This window comes from Dryobates pubescens, chromosome 4, assembly GCF_014839835.1.
Source record: "Dryobates pubescens isolate bDryPub1 chromosome 4, bDryPub1.pri, whole genome shotgun sequence".
NCBI classification, from domain to species: domain Eukaryota; kingdom Metazoa; phylum Chordata; class Aves; order Piciformes; family Picidae; genus Dryobates; species Dryobates pubescens.
Genome location: NC_071615.1, coordinates 5,144,195 through 5,158,576, shown reverse-complemented (window position 1 = coordinate 5,158,576; position 14,382 = coordinate 5,144,195). Strand labels below are relative to the sequence as shown.

The 14,382-nt window shown below is 56.6% G+C and overlaps 2 protein-coding genes across 2 annotated transcripts in view; both read right to left on the bottom strand.

The window, feature by feature from the left end:
- INTS1 (integrator complex subunit 1) overlaps nt 1-1,266 on the bottom strand; it is a 32,417-nt gene extending 31,151 nt beyond the window's left edge. The window contains exons 1-2 of the mRNA XM_054180239.1: nt 1,209-1,266; nt 773-1,063 (exon numbers count right to left, since the gene is read on the bottom strand). Of these exons, the coding sequence (XP_054036214.1) occupies nt 773-1,063; nt 1,209-1,266 (349 nt within the window). The remainder of the gene's footprint in view (nt 1-772; nt 1,064-1,208) is intronic.
- A 773-nt stretch (nt 1,267-2,039) lies between these two features.
- On the bottom strand, nt 2,040-13,133 carry LOC128899977 (lysosomal alpha-glucosidase-like). Its single transcript, XM_054180360.1, has 20 exons — nt 13,022-13,133; nt 11,388-11,925; nt 11,036-11,181; nt 9,907-10,072; nt 9,301-9,397; nt 8,190-8,309; nt 7,811-7,929; nt 7,611-7,742; nt 6,731-6,841; nt 5,833-5,946; nt 5,600-5,684; nt 5,141-5,258; nt 4,661-4,794; nt 4,395-4,546; nt 3,523-3,671; nt 3,291-3,432; nt 2,996-3,094; nt 2,710-2,874; nt 2,486-2,629; nt 2,040-2,264 (listed from the first exon to the last, which is right to left on the bottom strand). The coding sequence occupies exons 2-20, from the start codon at nt 11,913-11,915 to the stop codon at nt 2,202-2,204; spliced, it is 2,784 nt and encodes a 927-aa protein (XP_054036335.1). The 5' UTR covers nt 11,916-11,925; nt 13,022-13,133; the 3' UTR covers nt 2,040-2,201.
- Nucleotides 13,134-14,382: the final 1,249 nt, after the last annotated feature.

Genomic DNA, 14,382 nt, shown 5'->3' with positions numbered 1-14,382 from the left:
GGCAGGGTCAGCCACAGGGAAAGTGAAGCGTGGACCAGCTAACCTTTAACCCCTGCAAAGCTACCCAACTGCTAGGAGAAGTTGGGTCTCACACCTGACAACACCCCTTGGTTATTTTTCAGTTGGTCTGTGCTTGAATATAAAGGTATCAAACACCAAAAAAGCAGACTGATACCTCAAAAAGCAAGCACTGTTCAGATGCAGAGTTTGATAAAGAAATACACAAATAAAATGCCACAATCCAGGATCAAAGATTTCCTCACACAGTCTTTCAGATGCTGCTGCTACTAAACTAACAGCCAGAAGGGAAACAACCCAATGCCAACAAGAGAGAAAACAAGACTTTAATTTCAGCCTTATGTCTGTCAGAGAAAACTCCTAAGGACAGCACCTAAAGGTCAGGCTCCAAGAAAGGTTTGCCAGGGAGGTTTAGGCTGGATGCTGGGAAGTTCTTCATAGAAAGAGAGATTGGCCATTGGAATGGGCTGTCCAGGGAAGTGGTGGAGTCACCATCACTGGAAGTGTTTAAGAAGAGACTGGATGGGGTGCTTGGTGCCATGGTTTAGTTGATTAGTTCGATGATAGGTTGGACTTGATGATCTCAAAGGTCTCTTCCAACCTGGTCTGGTCTATTCTATTCTATTCATTCCATTCTATTCTACTCCATTCCATTCCATTCTATAAAGGCTCCTGGGCTGAAGCTCTGGGGAGAAGTAAATGGAAGCTTGCATCCCCACCTGCCTGCCGCGGCAGAAGTGAAGTGAGGCCTCACCTTCGATCGGGATGACAGACGGCTCCTTGATAGAGGGTGAAATCGCTCGCTTCTCCGCCACGGCCGCCTCAGCCAGGCGTCCCAGGGCGCTGAGGGGAGGCGTGGAGGAGAGTTTGGGGCGCTTGGTCAACCCCGTCAGCCCCGCCGGGCCCGCTAAGGCGGCGGACGCGTCCCGTTTGCGCTCGGAGGGCAGCCCAGGGGGCGCTGGCTTCAGCAGCGTGACAGCGGTTTTGCCCTCGCCGCTCTGCCCCTTGGAGCCCAGTGCGATGAAGTCCCCCGGCGGTGGGTGCGCTGCAAGGGAAAAAGGGACTGAGGTGACACCCCCGATCCGTAGTGATCGCAGATCGCCGCGACCGGAGCGCTCCACCGGCCCGTGCTTGCCCCGCCCCCGCCTCTCCCTCCCCGGGCGCGGCGGCCACAACCCGCCGGCACTCACCAGAGGGCTTGGGCACGGCGCTGGGCCGCCGCACGGCAGCCGCCTTCGGCCGGTTCATGGTGCCGCCGAGCACAGCTCCGCGGGCGGCAGCCAGCCCCTGCCGACGCCCGGAAGCGGAAACTCAGCCCCGCGGTGGACGCCAAGAGCGGCGCCTCTCATCCCGCCCCGCGGGACAGCGCCGCCTAGTGGCGGGGACCGGTGGGCGGATAGTGCCCCCCGCACCAAGCGGGCTGAACGGGGAACTGCAGCCCGGAGTGGGATGGGGAAGATGGGTGGGACGCTGTGGTCGGGGCGACGACTGGGAGAGTGGAGCGCCCCCGGGGGAAGGCTGAGGCCAAACAGAGGCTGGGATTCATGCAGTGGGGTTGGAGGTGTTGAGATTGGGAGGCTGTTTGGTGGCAATGGGAGGGCTGGGATCGAGTCAAGAGGCTGGGATGCCGGGGGAATGATTTAGGGGTGGAGATTAGGGGCTGAAACCAGGCGTTGGGATAGGGGGCTGGAATTTGTGCGTGGCTGGAATTAGAAACTGAAATTGACTGGGGCTGGAAATGGAGGGACTTGGACCGGGACTGAAATTGAGCAGCTGACTGAGGGGCATGGAAATGGGAGGACTGAGATCAGGGACTGAAATTATGGAGTCTTGCAGTAATTAGCTGCCCCCCCCCCCCCACTTCCCCATCACCCCCTCCATGCTACCACCCCTGTCCCAATATCACACTCCCAGGACAAGCTCTCCAAGTGCCTTTATTGCAGCAGGGACCATGGGCACCCACACCTCAACCCATGCCACACACCCAGCACCACCCAAAGGGCACCGAGCAGCCAAGCCTCTGCCTCACACCCCATGTCCCCAGCTACACTGGAAGAGGGTCACATGGCAGCAGGTGTCAGTCTCCACCACCTCCTCCGCAGCAGAATCCTGTCCTTCAAGGCTGGAGCACTGAGCATCCCCCAGATGGGTGGCTTCAGCAAGGTGGGGGTGACCCTCCCTGCTCACAGCCACTGCAGGGAGAAGCCCTGACTGAGGCTGATGCCAAGGTTGCTGACAGTGAGAACCTGTAGAAGGAGAGGAGACATTTTGGGGTACAGCCATGGCAGAGGGGATGCAGAGCGTTCTCTTCCCTACCCAGCTTGGCTGAGCTCCACTCACCCTGAACCCCAATGTGGCAGAAGAGCAATACTGGAATCCTCACCCACCTCCTCAGCCACTATGTGACAAGAGCTGGAGGAGAAGGATGGGGACCTCCAGAACAGGGCACTCCAAGGTGGAGCCATACCTGGTGCAAGTAAGAGAACGGCTTCTCCTGACCATTCAGAAGCACTTTGGTGGGTGGCTCCTGCACTCCAAAGATTGTCAGTGTGTCTGTGGTGACCTCTGTGGCCTCAGCACTGGCATGGAGGACAGTGGAAGTGAAGATGTTCTGCAGAAGGGGACAGCATGAGCTCGAGGTGGTCAGGTGCCACGGGATCCCCTACTGCTGCCTTCCCTACCATGTCCCACCTGGGTGACATTGAATATCAGGTAGGAGTAGCTGCCCCGCTCGAAGGTGTCCAGGCTCTCGCCATCATCCCAGAAGAGGTCCCCCCAGGCAGTGCCACTCCGAGACAAGGCCACTATGAGGCGCAGAGGATTCCTTCGGGTTGCCTCGGTGGTGGTCCCTGGTTTCTGCAGTTCAAAGACATGGGTGCTGTAGGGTCATGAACACCCAGGATTGGGAGTCCAGGAGCTGAGGTGGTGGGGCACACACTGCAGGCAGCCCCTGGGGAGGTGACAGGTGGGTGCTCACCTGGGTAGGCAGGATAGCACCCTCACGGACATGCAAGTTGAGGTGGTCCAAGGGGGCCGACATCTTCAACATCTCTCCACTGCTGTTCACTGAGGAACCCTGGGCAGGAGGTGAGAGACATGGATGTGAAGTGGTGAGGGGCATGGCAGGGGGCTTGGGGACAGGTCTGGGCAGCAGTGCCCTCCCCTTCTTCCATCAGGGCTTGCTGGGCTCAGTCATGGCTCTCCACCCACAGCACCGAGACAGCCAAGCAGGGACCATCTGCCCCCCAGCCAAGCACCATGGTGCTCCTCACCGTGTAGAAGTCATACCACACGCCTCGGGGGACATAGCCTGTGACTGAGTCCACCCCAGGCTCCAGCACTGGTGTCACCAGCAGGCTCCGGCCCCACAAGAACTGTCTGTCCAGCCCCAAGGTGGCCACATCCCAGGGGAACCTGCGGTGGGATGGAGACGCCGCTCGGATCGGCCACTTCTCCATGGTCCAGCCTAAGGGCGTCCCCAGCTCCTGGCAGGGATGTTCTTACTCAAAGAACAAGGGCCGGGCAACGGTGTCTCCTTGCACGTGGGCACGGTGGAAGAGGGTGTAGAGGAAGGGCAGGAGGAAGTAGCGAGTCAGCAGCACATTCTTCATGGCTGTCCTTGCCGCAGGGCTGAATGCTGTTGGGTCCTGGGCCTGGGGGAGATGCAAGGAGTCAGCAGCTGCCCTCTCCCCAACCCCACTAGGCCTCTCCATTGCCATTGACCTCCTGCATGTTGCACCCCACATCCTCTAATCCCAGATCCCACATCCTCCATCCCACATCCCCCACCCTGCATCCTATAAACAGAATACGGAGTTAACCAGGTTGGAAAAGAACTTCGAGATCAAGTCCAACCTATCCCCCAACACCATCTAATCAACTAAACTATGGCACTAAGTGCTTCATCCAGTCTCTTTTTAAACACTTCCAATGATGGTGACTCCACCACCTCCCTGGGCAGCACATTCCAATGACCAATTACTCTTTCTGTGAAGAACTTCTTCCTAACATCCAGCCTAAACTTCCCCTGGCACAGCTTGAGACTGTGTCCTCTCATTCTGTCACAGGTTGCCTGGGAGAAGAGACCAACCTCCACCTGGCTACAACCACCCTTCAGGTAGTTGTAGACAGCAATAAGGTCTCCCCTGAGCCTCCTCTTCTCCAGGCTGAACAACCCCAGTTCCCTCAGCCTCTCCTCATAGGGCTTCTGCTCCAAACCCCTCACCAGCTCTGTTGCCCTTCTCTGGACACGTTCCAGCATCTCAACATCTTTCTTAAGGGGCCCAGAACTGGACACAGTACTCAAGATGTGGCCTAACCAGTGTATCCCACATCCCACCCCTGGGATGCCTGCCAGCAGGCACGCTGCCCCTGACCTTCTCGTTCTGGGTGTTGTGGTTGCGAGCGAAGGGGTAGAAGGCACCCAGCTGCATCCAGCGGGTGCACAGCTCCTCCGAGGTGCTGCCAGAGAAGCCGCAGATGTCCGCCCCGACCAACGGGATGCCAAAGAGGCTGAAGCTCAGCAGTCCTGAGAGCAGGGAAGGTCAGCAGGAGTTCCAGAGGTGTCTCCAAAACAAGCAGAAAGCTCAATGGAGCTGGGGGTGCTGGCAGCAGAGGCCTGCATGCAGCCCATGACGCTCACCCGGGATGGAGTAATACATGTCCTTCCACTGGCTCCGGTTGTCACCCAGCCAGTGCCCAGAGTACCGGCCCTGGCTGGGGAAGGTGGAGCGGGAGATGATGAAGGGGCGCTTCCCCCGGATCTGAATCAAGGCACTGGAAAACAATGGGAGTGCTGAGGCAGGAGGTGAGAGCAGCCCCCCAGGAGTTCACCTTATCCCATGATGACTGGGAAGAGTTCCAGCCCTATGGCAACCCTGAAGTGCCATAGAGTCAGCCCATGGGTACAGGGAAGGTTCAGCACTAGGATCATCGACACATCCCTCTCAGAGCAGCACTGGCTTCCCTCCTCTGCTGGTTTATTCCCATCCTGAAGGCTGTGAGCATCCACAGCATGTCCCCTTTGGACCAGGTATTCAAATCCCCATCCCTTCCCTATCCAGCCCTGAGCAGCAGGATTTTGTCCAATCCCATCCCCATGCCTGTGGGGATGCTGGAGTACCTGGCTGTGGCTTTGGTTTCCATCAGCCCGTAGAGGTTGTGGAGGTTGTAGTGCACTGAGGCTTTCTGCTTGGCTGAGGCACACACTGTCTTTGCAAAGATGGAATCACCCAGCACAGCTGCCAGGAGGGAGAGTACCCATTGGCACATGGTGGTGGGGGGACACAGGCTCCCTCCACACCCATGCTGGCTCTGGGCCAGCCCTCCCACACACAGGAGCCAGCCATTGCTGCCAGCCCAGCATCAAAAGCTTATGCAGGTGGTTATCCTGCACCCCAACAAGTGTGCAAGGCTTGGCCATGGACACCAGCCCATGCAAGTAGGAATGGAGACGTTCAATGTGTGAAACAGAGACACAATGTCAAGTAAAAACATTTTTCCCCCATGACACTCTGCTGCCTGTGGTCTCAAAGCAGGTAGAACCAACTGACACAGGCTTGTATTTCATCTTGCTCCTTACCTGGCACGTAGGGTGGGCTGTCAAGTTCTCCTGGGGGGCAGCCATCTTGAGACCCATCCATGAAGTTGGATGGCTCATTCATGTCCTAAGCAAGGGAAAATTGTGGAGCAATTTCAAAGAGAGGGTTTGGGAAATTAGTGGAGAGGCCTGGAAAAGCTGCATTTGAAAGACAGATGGTCCTGCAGGACACACACTGGGGGAGAGCCAAGCTGCTGGGAACAGGAGGGACTTACAATCCAGAGGCCATCGAAGGGCACATGGGCATAGAAGCGCTGCAGGTTCTCTAGCCACCACTGGTGTGTGTCTGGGTTGGAGAAGTCTGCAAAGGCAGTAAAGCCAGGCCAGACCTACAGAGACACCACAAAAACATGGGTTTAGTGAGTAGGTCAATTGCAAGGGGCTGCTACAAAGAACAGGGTGCACAAACAGGCCATAAGCCAGAAGATAAACACAGGATGACTGCTTGAGTCCTGGATGCTGTACACACACCATCTCTTCTGCCTCCATGGTACCCAGGGGCATCAGGATGCTGAGGACTTCCCCACAGTCCAATAAGTAGTGGTAGCTTATGGAGCAGCTGCTCAGCCTCTGCTTGCACAAGCCTAGCTACCACCTAGCCCAGGGCACATCAGGGAAGAGCCATGATCTCTCCATGCTTTGTTTCACTCCAGGAATTTTAGCCAGTTCATTTTTTCCTGTTTTCAGGCTACAACAAAAGTCCTCCCATTAGAGATGGCAAGCAAGAGCAGTGAGAACACACAGCCAGGGTGGACAAACTGTGAGAGAACCACCATGGAGCAGACCTGCAGGTGTGTGTCCATGGCAGACAGCCTCCCCTCAGCCAAGAAACAGGAAGGGAGGGAAATCAGATGACCAGCCTTGGGCAGTGCTGACACCTCCATTAAGCTCATATGATTTCCACAGGCTCCTCTGCTGGGTCAGGGGACAGCTCCTGGTGTCTGTGGAATCACCAGGAGGTGACACCCAATGCCAAGGGCTGAGCCAGGCTCTGGCAATCATTCCGGGGAGAGTCCTTGGCCACTTGGCTTCCCCTCCAGTGTGAGGGATGAAATCCCCACCTTGCTATTGCACAACTCCACAGGGCTGGGATTTCCCCCCAGAGCTTCTCACCTGCCCAATGAGTGGCTGCCCTTGGCTGGTGTTGAGGAACAAGCCCCGTCTCAAGGCTTCATCAAAAGGCCAGTAGGAGCCATGAGGGTTGGTGCTGCTGATGCCAGGATCCTGGTGATGGAGCAGAAGGTTAGGGCCATTCCTGGCAGACTGAGGTCCCTTTTCCATGCCAAGGCAGTGTGATTTGGAGAAGAGGATGACCCAGACGGGGTCAGCTGGAGCCCACACACAGCAACTGTTTCCCCCAAGGGGAACAGAAACTTGCTTCAACACTTCCAGGCATGTTTGTAAAATGCCACTTCTGCAAGTCTCCAGGACCCATTAGGGCATTTTGGGGAGGGGGGACAAATACAAGAAATCTGGCAGTTATGCAAGAAACACCAGGTCAGGGATGGGCTTGGCCTACAATGGGGAGTTCAACAGGAAGGGAACATGATCTTCCCCTCCCCACCCCACTCCCCATTGCCCTCAGCAAGCAGAACCCACACCCTCTTTCCATGGAGAGGGAAGAAGGGAGATCACAACTAGGTCATGAGATCCCAGCACTTGTGGGGATGAGAGCACCCGAGCTGAGCACCCACGAGTTAAACAGCCTGACCCACAGTTCCTCCATTCTTTCACCCAGTGGCTACAGGGCCACTCCTGCAGCAGACAGGAGAATCAGCACAGCACGAGAATCTGGCCGTGTCCCCACACTCCCTGCATTTGGGGGATTTCCAGTGGCAGTTTACAGCTGCCCGCCCGGCACTGGGGACCAGCCTTGGATAAAAAGTCCACAGGGCAGAAAACAATCATATGGGACCATAAACATCCCTTATGCCTCTGTTTTACATCCCAGCTCTGCAGCAAAGACAGCACAGGGGGGGAGGAGAGGGAGTACCAAGATCATAACGTAGCGCTGCCCATGCTTGTGGAGGTCTTCCACCAGCGAGGGGAGAGAGGCAAACTTCTGGGGATCGAAGGTGAAGTCTCGGTACCCATCCATGTAATCGATGTCATTCCACTGTGCATCCTGCAGGAGAGTGGCTCAGTGAGGGGTGATGGAGATTGGACCCCCCCTCCATATGTCTGAGAGGTTACCTGGGGGATCTGGTAGTTCCTCATGGCTCTCACAGTCTGCCAGGTCTCATTGCTGGATCCATAGCCCCAGCGGCAGAGGTGGAAGCCAAGTGCCCAGAGGGGTGGCATGGCTGGGAAACCTGCAGCAGGAGAGCAGGGGCACAGATGGAGTGTCCCAAGATGACAGCAGTGTCTCAAAAAGATTGGGAAGGGAAGTGGACAGGGTAAAGGAGGCAAATACTGACCCTCGATGTGCTGGGAGAGCTGGGGTTGGGATGGCTGGGAATCACTGACCCCTCCTGAGCTGGGAGGGCTGGGGACAGTGGGAAGCTTGGGTAGACAGGGATGGGGACACGGGGAAGGTGCCTGCAGATGGCCCTGTATGGGGGCAGGCACTTACCTATCACTTGCTGGTACTGCTGGATGACCATGTTGGGATCAGGCCCCAGGAAGATGTAAAAATCCAGCACTCCCCCAATGGTCCTCCAGGTCAGGCCTGGAGCAGGCTGCAGGGCCACTTCTTTTGGGAGAGGAAGGAAGAGAAAAAGACAGTGACAACTGGGGAGCAACACCCAGACTCCAATCCCCATGGCAAGGACCTAACAACATCACAGCCAACGTGCAGCCTCTGGCAGGGGAACAGAGAAATCCCTGCCTTGTGCTCAGTGGATGCTAAATGGGTGTCTGGAGGCTTAAATCATCACAGCCTGGGGAGATCGCTGGTTTCCGTGGGGAGAGAGCTTGCTATCTTAAAAACGTGCTCTTTAAGCCCAAAGCTGCATCATTCTCCCAGCTTCCACTTAAAGACCAAGCGCATGCAGAGCTTTCCATCACGTCCTCCTCCAAAATCCCCTCCTAAGTGAATCGAGACTTGTACAAGCAAGCGTGTGGTAGCAAGGGCTTCCCTGGGAAGGGCTTTTCACCCTCTCCCACGAGCTCCTCCTCAGGAACTTCGGTGCAATACAGCCGAGCGCAGCTGGAGCCGAGAGCCGCGGCGTGCACAGCCTCGCCGCAGCTGGCTGCAAGCTGGGAAGGACGGGTGGTCGCCGGTGCCGTCCTCGCTACGGCCGAAGCCCGCGGGAGCTGCTGCGCTCTCGGCTGGCACACACGGGTGGATCCCAGGGCCGCAGCCGGTGCGGCACAGCTGGGAAGAGCGCGGGCGGCAGCTGGCATCCCTGGCTGCACCCCAGCCGCGCTGCGCCACCGGGCCTGGGAGCAAAGCTGCTAGGGTGGAGGGGGAACGGGCATGGAGGCACACACAAGGCACTTGCTTTTCCACAGCAAGTCGGCGGCTGGGTGTGTGGTTAAACTGCTCGGCAGTTGCTAAAGAGCCTCGCCATAGCCAGGAAACAGATGGCTACACTCAATAACAGAGCCATCAAACCACATCTTTCCCTTTTATGGCTTCTTCTCGCCCCAAGTTCCCGAACCACCCACTCCAGCAACTCGCATCTGTCCTTCTGGGTCCCTTCTCCAGGGACAAAATGACCCGGGGTCCCCAGGACACTTACCCATTGCATTGCTATTGAGGAGGAAAACCCCGTGAGCATCTCCACCCTCCTCCATCAGCAGGTAGAAGGGGTGAGCACCATAGAGGTTGAAGGATTCCTGCAAAGAGGAGGTGCTGGATCAGAGAGTAGCTCCCAGGCAAAGCAGGAGAGCCCTGCTCACCAGGGGTGAATAAATGGCCCCAAGCTGCACCTGCTGCCACCACCTAATCAGGCATCTGTCACCACTGTGAGGGACAAGGTGAGGGAAGAGGATCGTTTCAGAACTTTCACTGAAGGCCAAGGGAGGCTGCTGCTTCTTTGCAGCTTGGGGGCTGTTACTGAGCTGGGCTGGGCAAGGGGGAAACCACCTGCCTCACCACAACCTGTTGCACGAGCAGCAGGGTGGAGCGGAAAACACCCGGGGCCCTCGGAGTGCCAAGAGCATTTTGCAATTGCTCTGAAATCCTCCCTGGCACATATCTGCCCATCAGCCTTGACCATCCTTTGCCTCTCCCAGGGCTGCTGCCCACTCCCCTGCCATGTTTTCCCAGGGCTTGTCCATTGCACTGGAGAGCAGTATCCCTGTCCTTGCCCACTATATCCCCAAGGGGACAGGGGAGATGGTACCGTGGGAGAGACATCACGGGCCCACAGCGTAAGGGTGGTCCAGTCCAGGCTGTGCAGGAGGGTGCTGCGGTGCTCCCCCAGCCCGTAGAGGAACCTGGATGGGAGCAGTGTGGATATCTGAAGAAACTGGTCAGCAAAGATCAAGGGGGCCACAGTGGTGTTGAGCCTGCCAGGATGACATCAAGGGAGATTCAATATGCTGGAATCCATTGAGATCCATTTGTCCATCAACAATTGACCCTTTCCCTCTCAAAGCATCCCAAAGTACCTGTGCAGCAGCATATGTCCCACCCTGCACATAGCCCAAACACCTTGGCCCAGGCAGCATTTTCCAGCCTGGCTGGACATGGGGCAGAGCCCAAGCCTGACCCAGCCTGGCCCAGCGTGGTACAGCCTTGCACTTGATACCAGAGGTTTCTACTCAGGTTGTTATTAACCACTGATGTGACAGGCTAGTGGGGTTTTTCAGCCTGTTGTTGCTAATAAGCAATTCCCAAGTAAAGGACAGACCACAGGCACCAGCAAATGAGAAGGAGGAGGGAAGGATGGGATCCCAAAACACCCTGGCACACACTGATGAGCTATTTGGGCTCACCGACAGCTCAGTGTGGGAAAAGCCAAGGAGGTGACTGAGAGCAGCACAGCAAAACCACCCACAGTCTGTTTCCACAAACAGCCTGGAGCTGTGGGTGTCCCTATGGCTTGGACAGCCAGGGGAACCCAAAAGCAGAGTGAAACAGGCAAACCAAACACCCTTCAGTGGCTTTTTCCCTGAACTACCAGGTCCCTTACTGGTGACATGCCAGCAACCAGCACAATGTTTGGCTGCAGAAGGACCTGGTGGGGAATTATGGAACTGGGAGGATTTTGGAGAAATGCTGATCCCACCCAGTCCTGAAACAGCCACAGCAAGTATCTGGCCAGCCCATGGGGCTGGGAAGCCACATGCTGCTGAATCCCTACACGAGCACTGCTGAAAAAGATGTAGACAAAGAGCAGTTATTGGCTGGAGATTTCCCAGCATGGTTTTCCCTAATGAAAAACACTCCAGGAAGCATGCTGGAGCCTGTCTAGGGTGAGATAAGCTCTCCCCCACTTGCTGTGGGATATGGAGGAGGTGGGTTCTTACAACACTGTTCCTGTCGCCCTGCGCCGCAGCAGCACCCCAAAGGGGTCCCGGGAGAAGTCCAAGCTGTAGATAGGATTTTCTGCTCTCTTCATTGCCCGAGGAACCTCAAGGGGAACTTCATACCGTGGATTGGCTGCATCTGTTATCTGTAAAAGAGACAAAATGCACTTTAAAGAACAACAAAGCAAGAGACTAATGGGTTTGAGATGTTCTCTGGCCATCTACAGCCATGCCTGGAGCATAGTAGCTTTCAGAAGCAGTCTGACCAGGGGATGGTCACCTATGGGATGGAGGATGCAGGGGTGCAGGAGCACAGTCACAAGCTCTGGAAGGTAGCCAGCAGGAAGCTCACCTTGATGTGCAGTCGTGTGTTCGTCTCAAACTCCACATCCAGCCTCAGCATCATGATGTCCTGAGGGTAATAGGCTTTTTCCCTCCGCACCAGCAACCCCACCATGCCCAGTGCTGTCTGATTGAGGCTCTCCAGTGTGTAGCTGGGGAAGTCAGGGGGGTAGAAGCACCAAGGCACGCCTCGCTTGCCTCCAGCCGGCGCGGAGGTCTCAATGAAGCAGCATCCCCGGCTTTCACAGAGCTCCTGGGTCACCACCACACTTCGCTCTGGGTAACAGTCAAAGCGGTGGCTTTCAGGTACCAGGAGACATTTGGCAGGCGGTGTGGGTCCGGGCCAGCCCCTTGATACTTGCCGCAGAACCCAGACGGTGACAGCACTGAGCAGCACGGCAGCCACCAGTAGCCCACTGCCCACACACCACGGGGCCAGCTTCCCGCGGCTGGCAGGTGCCGAGGTGGATCCTTCTTCTTCCCCCTGGCATGCCACCGGTTGTGGCACCGCTGTGGTCAGCTTCTGGTACGACTTCATCGTTCAGGTGCTGGAACGAGGGAGAGACAGCAGCAGGCATGAAGGAGCTGGGATGGGAATGCTTGCCCAAGTCTCGAGGACAGCCTCCCCACTCCCAGTGCCCATGGTTCAGGCCAAGCCTGCATGTCTTGGCTTTGCCAGGGTCAGATGGTTCTGACCCTGCTGGAGTGTGGGGAGATGCTGTCACGCAGATCTCCACCAGCCCCACAGGACAAAGTGCCATCTGCCTGAACTCCACCTGCTCTCAGGGTGGCTGAGCACATCCTCAAGGAGTGAGTTTTTCCCAGGTCTGAATTTATGGGCTGCAGTGTTTCTGGAAGATGCAAGCCAAAGCAAGCTCCCTCTGCCCTCCGGAGCAGAGCTGTGGTGCTGGGAGCTGCAGCTTCAAGATGCAGAGATCCCCTGCTCCGAGCATCCTCTGCCCAAAGCCCTGAGTCAGAGGTTTCAGCCCTGGGGAGGGCCGGGTGAGGGATGGCAGGGAATAAACATTCAGTCTTTGCCTCCCACTCATAAAATCCGATTTTAAGAACCTTTCAGGCAAACATCTGCCAGACCCCACACTCCAGCTGAGTGCAGGGAGCAATCTCAGCACCTTGAATAAGAGACAGAACTTTCTTTCCATTTCCTGCCCAGCCATAGGCACTCAGACCCGGCTTGCCTCCCCTCTGCCCTGCAATCTGTGAAAGCTCAGCCAAACGGCTCTCCCCCGAGAAGCAGATTTTATTCCTCATCAGCGCCGCCCCCCTCCCCCCCCCCTCCAGCTCTGTCACCAAAACGGCTCAAGCTGCCACGGCCCGGCTCCAAAGCCACCCCAGAGCAGCATCGCCTGCCCAACGCAGCCCCTCAGCCGGAGGCAACCGACGGTCGCTTCCCCATGCATGGATGGCTCCGGGCTGGCAGCACCCGCCCACCGCGGCCCAGCATGCAAACCCCAGAGACCTCGGCATGCCACCAGCCCATACACCCGTGCTCATGCCAGGCCACCCTGCAGTGGGGGCATTCGGGGACTGAGACAGCCAGTGTCTGCAGCATGGGGTCCCCAGCCCCGGGACCCCCCAGTCCGGCCTGCCGAGGCCCCTCTTTGGCCATGCCAGGCGCTTACATACACGTGTCCCCTCTTGACATTGTGGCTGCGGGCAGAAGGGCAGCAGGCAGGAGGCAGGCAGGAGGCAGGCAGGAGGCAGGCAGGAGACAGGCAGGGCTTCCAGCTGCTGCAGCTCTGCCTTGCTCCACCGTAAAAACCCTACAAGGCGCCCGGCGCCTACCGCTCCTCTCTAGTAGCAGCGCCTGCACACACGGCGCTGCCCAGCCCCTCGCTTCTCTGCTTTTGTGCTCTGTGCTTTATTTTTTTAAAACTGTGTCTGCGCCCAGGGTTATGCGACAGCTCCGAGGTGGGGAATATGGAAATCAGGGATCTATAAGATTTTTCCCTGCAGCCTGGATGCACACAGAGGCTCAAAGCCAGGAGTGTTAATGCCTCTGTCCCACTTTTAGGATGAGAGCACTTCACCCAAAGCAGAGTGAGAGATGTCTCGGCTGAGTCCCGCACCGTGGCTTCAGGAAATCCTGCTGCTGGATGTGTTTTGAGCATACAGTGGGTGGGCTAGACCCACAAACCCCCCCACAGGAAAGGTCTTTTTCCACCCAGATTTTCACCAGAGGTCCTTTCTCCCATGCACTCTGGTTAATGAGCTCATGTAACTGCGTGCTCCCTGCCCAGGCTTCCCCTCTCTCAGGGGACTGGAGAGCTGCTCCGTGTTTACTATCAGAGACCGCTGCAGTCTAAAGGTCACCAGCAAAGGACAACAGACCTTTGGAGCAGAATTGCTCCACAGCAAATGAAAACAAAAAGAGCTGTTGTGAACAGGACGATTCACCCAGAATTTCAGGTGATGCCCCCCCATGCCATATGTGATCTGTCAAACCCATGTTGTTGCAAAGAGAGGGGAAAATACCCCAGTTCTGCTGAGCCCCATGCCTGCAGTTGTCAGCACCGAGGGTAAGACCCTCCATTCAGGACACAGTCAGCCCTGTCTGGCCTTAGGGACGACTATCTCATGGATGTCTCAGGGAGAAATCTTGAATGATGCAGGACAGCTCCAGCCATTCTTGGTTATTACCATTCAGGTAATGGGCAGGTGGCCGTGCAGATGAAATTGGTGGTCTCATTCCTCTGCTTGCTTGTATTGTCTCTCTAAGCCAAGAGAACTGCCCCAGAACATAAAGGCAAACCTCAGAGGCATCAGTGAGGACAACAGGGATGGCTGAAATCTGCCTTCCAGCCCTGGACACACTTCATCCCAGTATTCAGGGCATTTTTTAACCAGAGCCTCCAAATCTGGGAGTGGCAAAGGGCAATGCTGTTGCAGTCAGACTGGACAGTAGCTTCATGCCATTGCCTGGTAGCTTTAACCAACCTCATCAGCTCAAATAAAACCCAGGGGTTTCTTTACTTCAGGGAGGTGTG

Coding starts and splice junctions, on each gene's coding strand:
- LOC128899977 (XM_054180360.1), bottom strand. CDS start 11,915: ATGAAGTCGTACCAGAAGCTGACCACAGCGGTGCCACAACCGGTGGCA. Junction 7,930..8,189: donor GCAGTACCAGCAAGTGATAG/GTAAGTGCCTGC, acceptor CTCCTGCTGCAG/GTTTCCCAGCCATGCCACCC. Junction 5,685..5,832: donor CCTTCGATGGCCTCTGGATT/GTAAGTCCCTCC, acceptor TCCCTTGCTTAG/GACATGAATGAGCCATCCAA.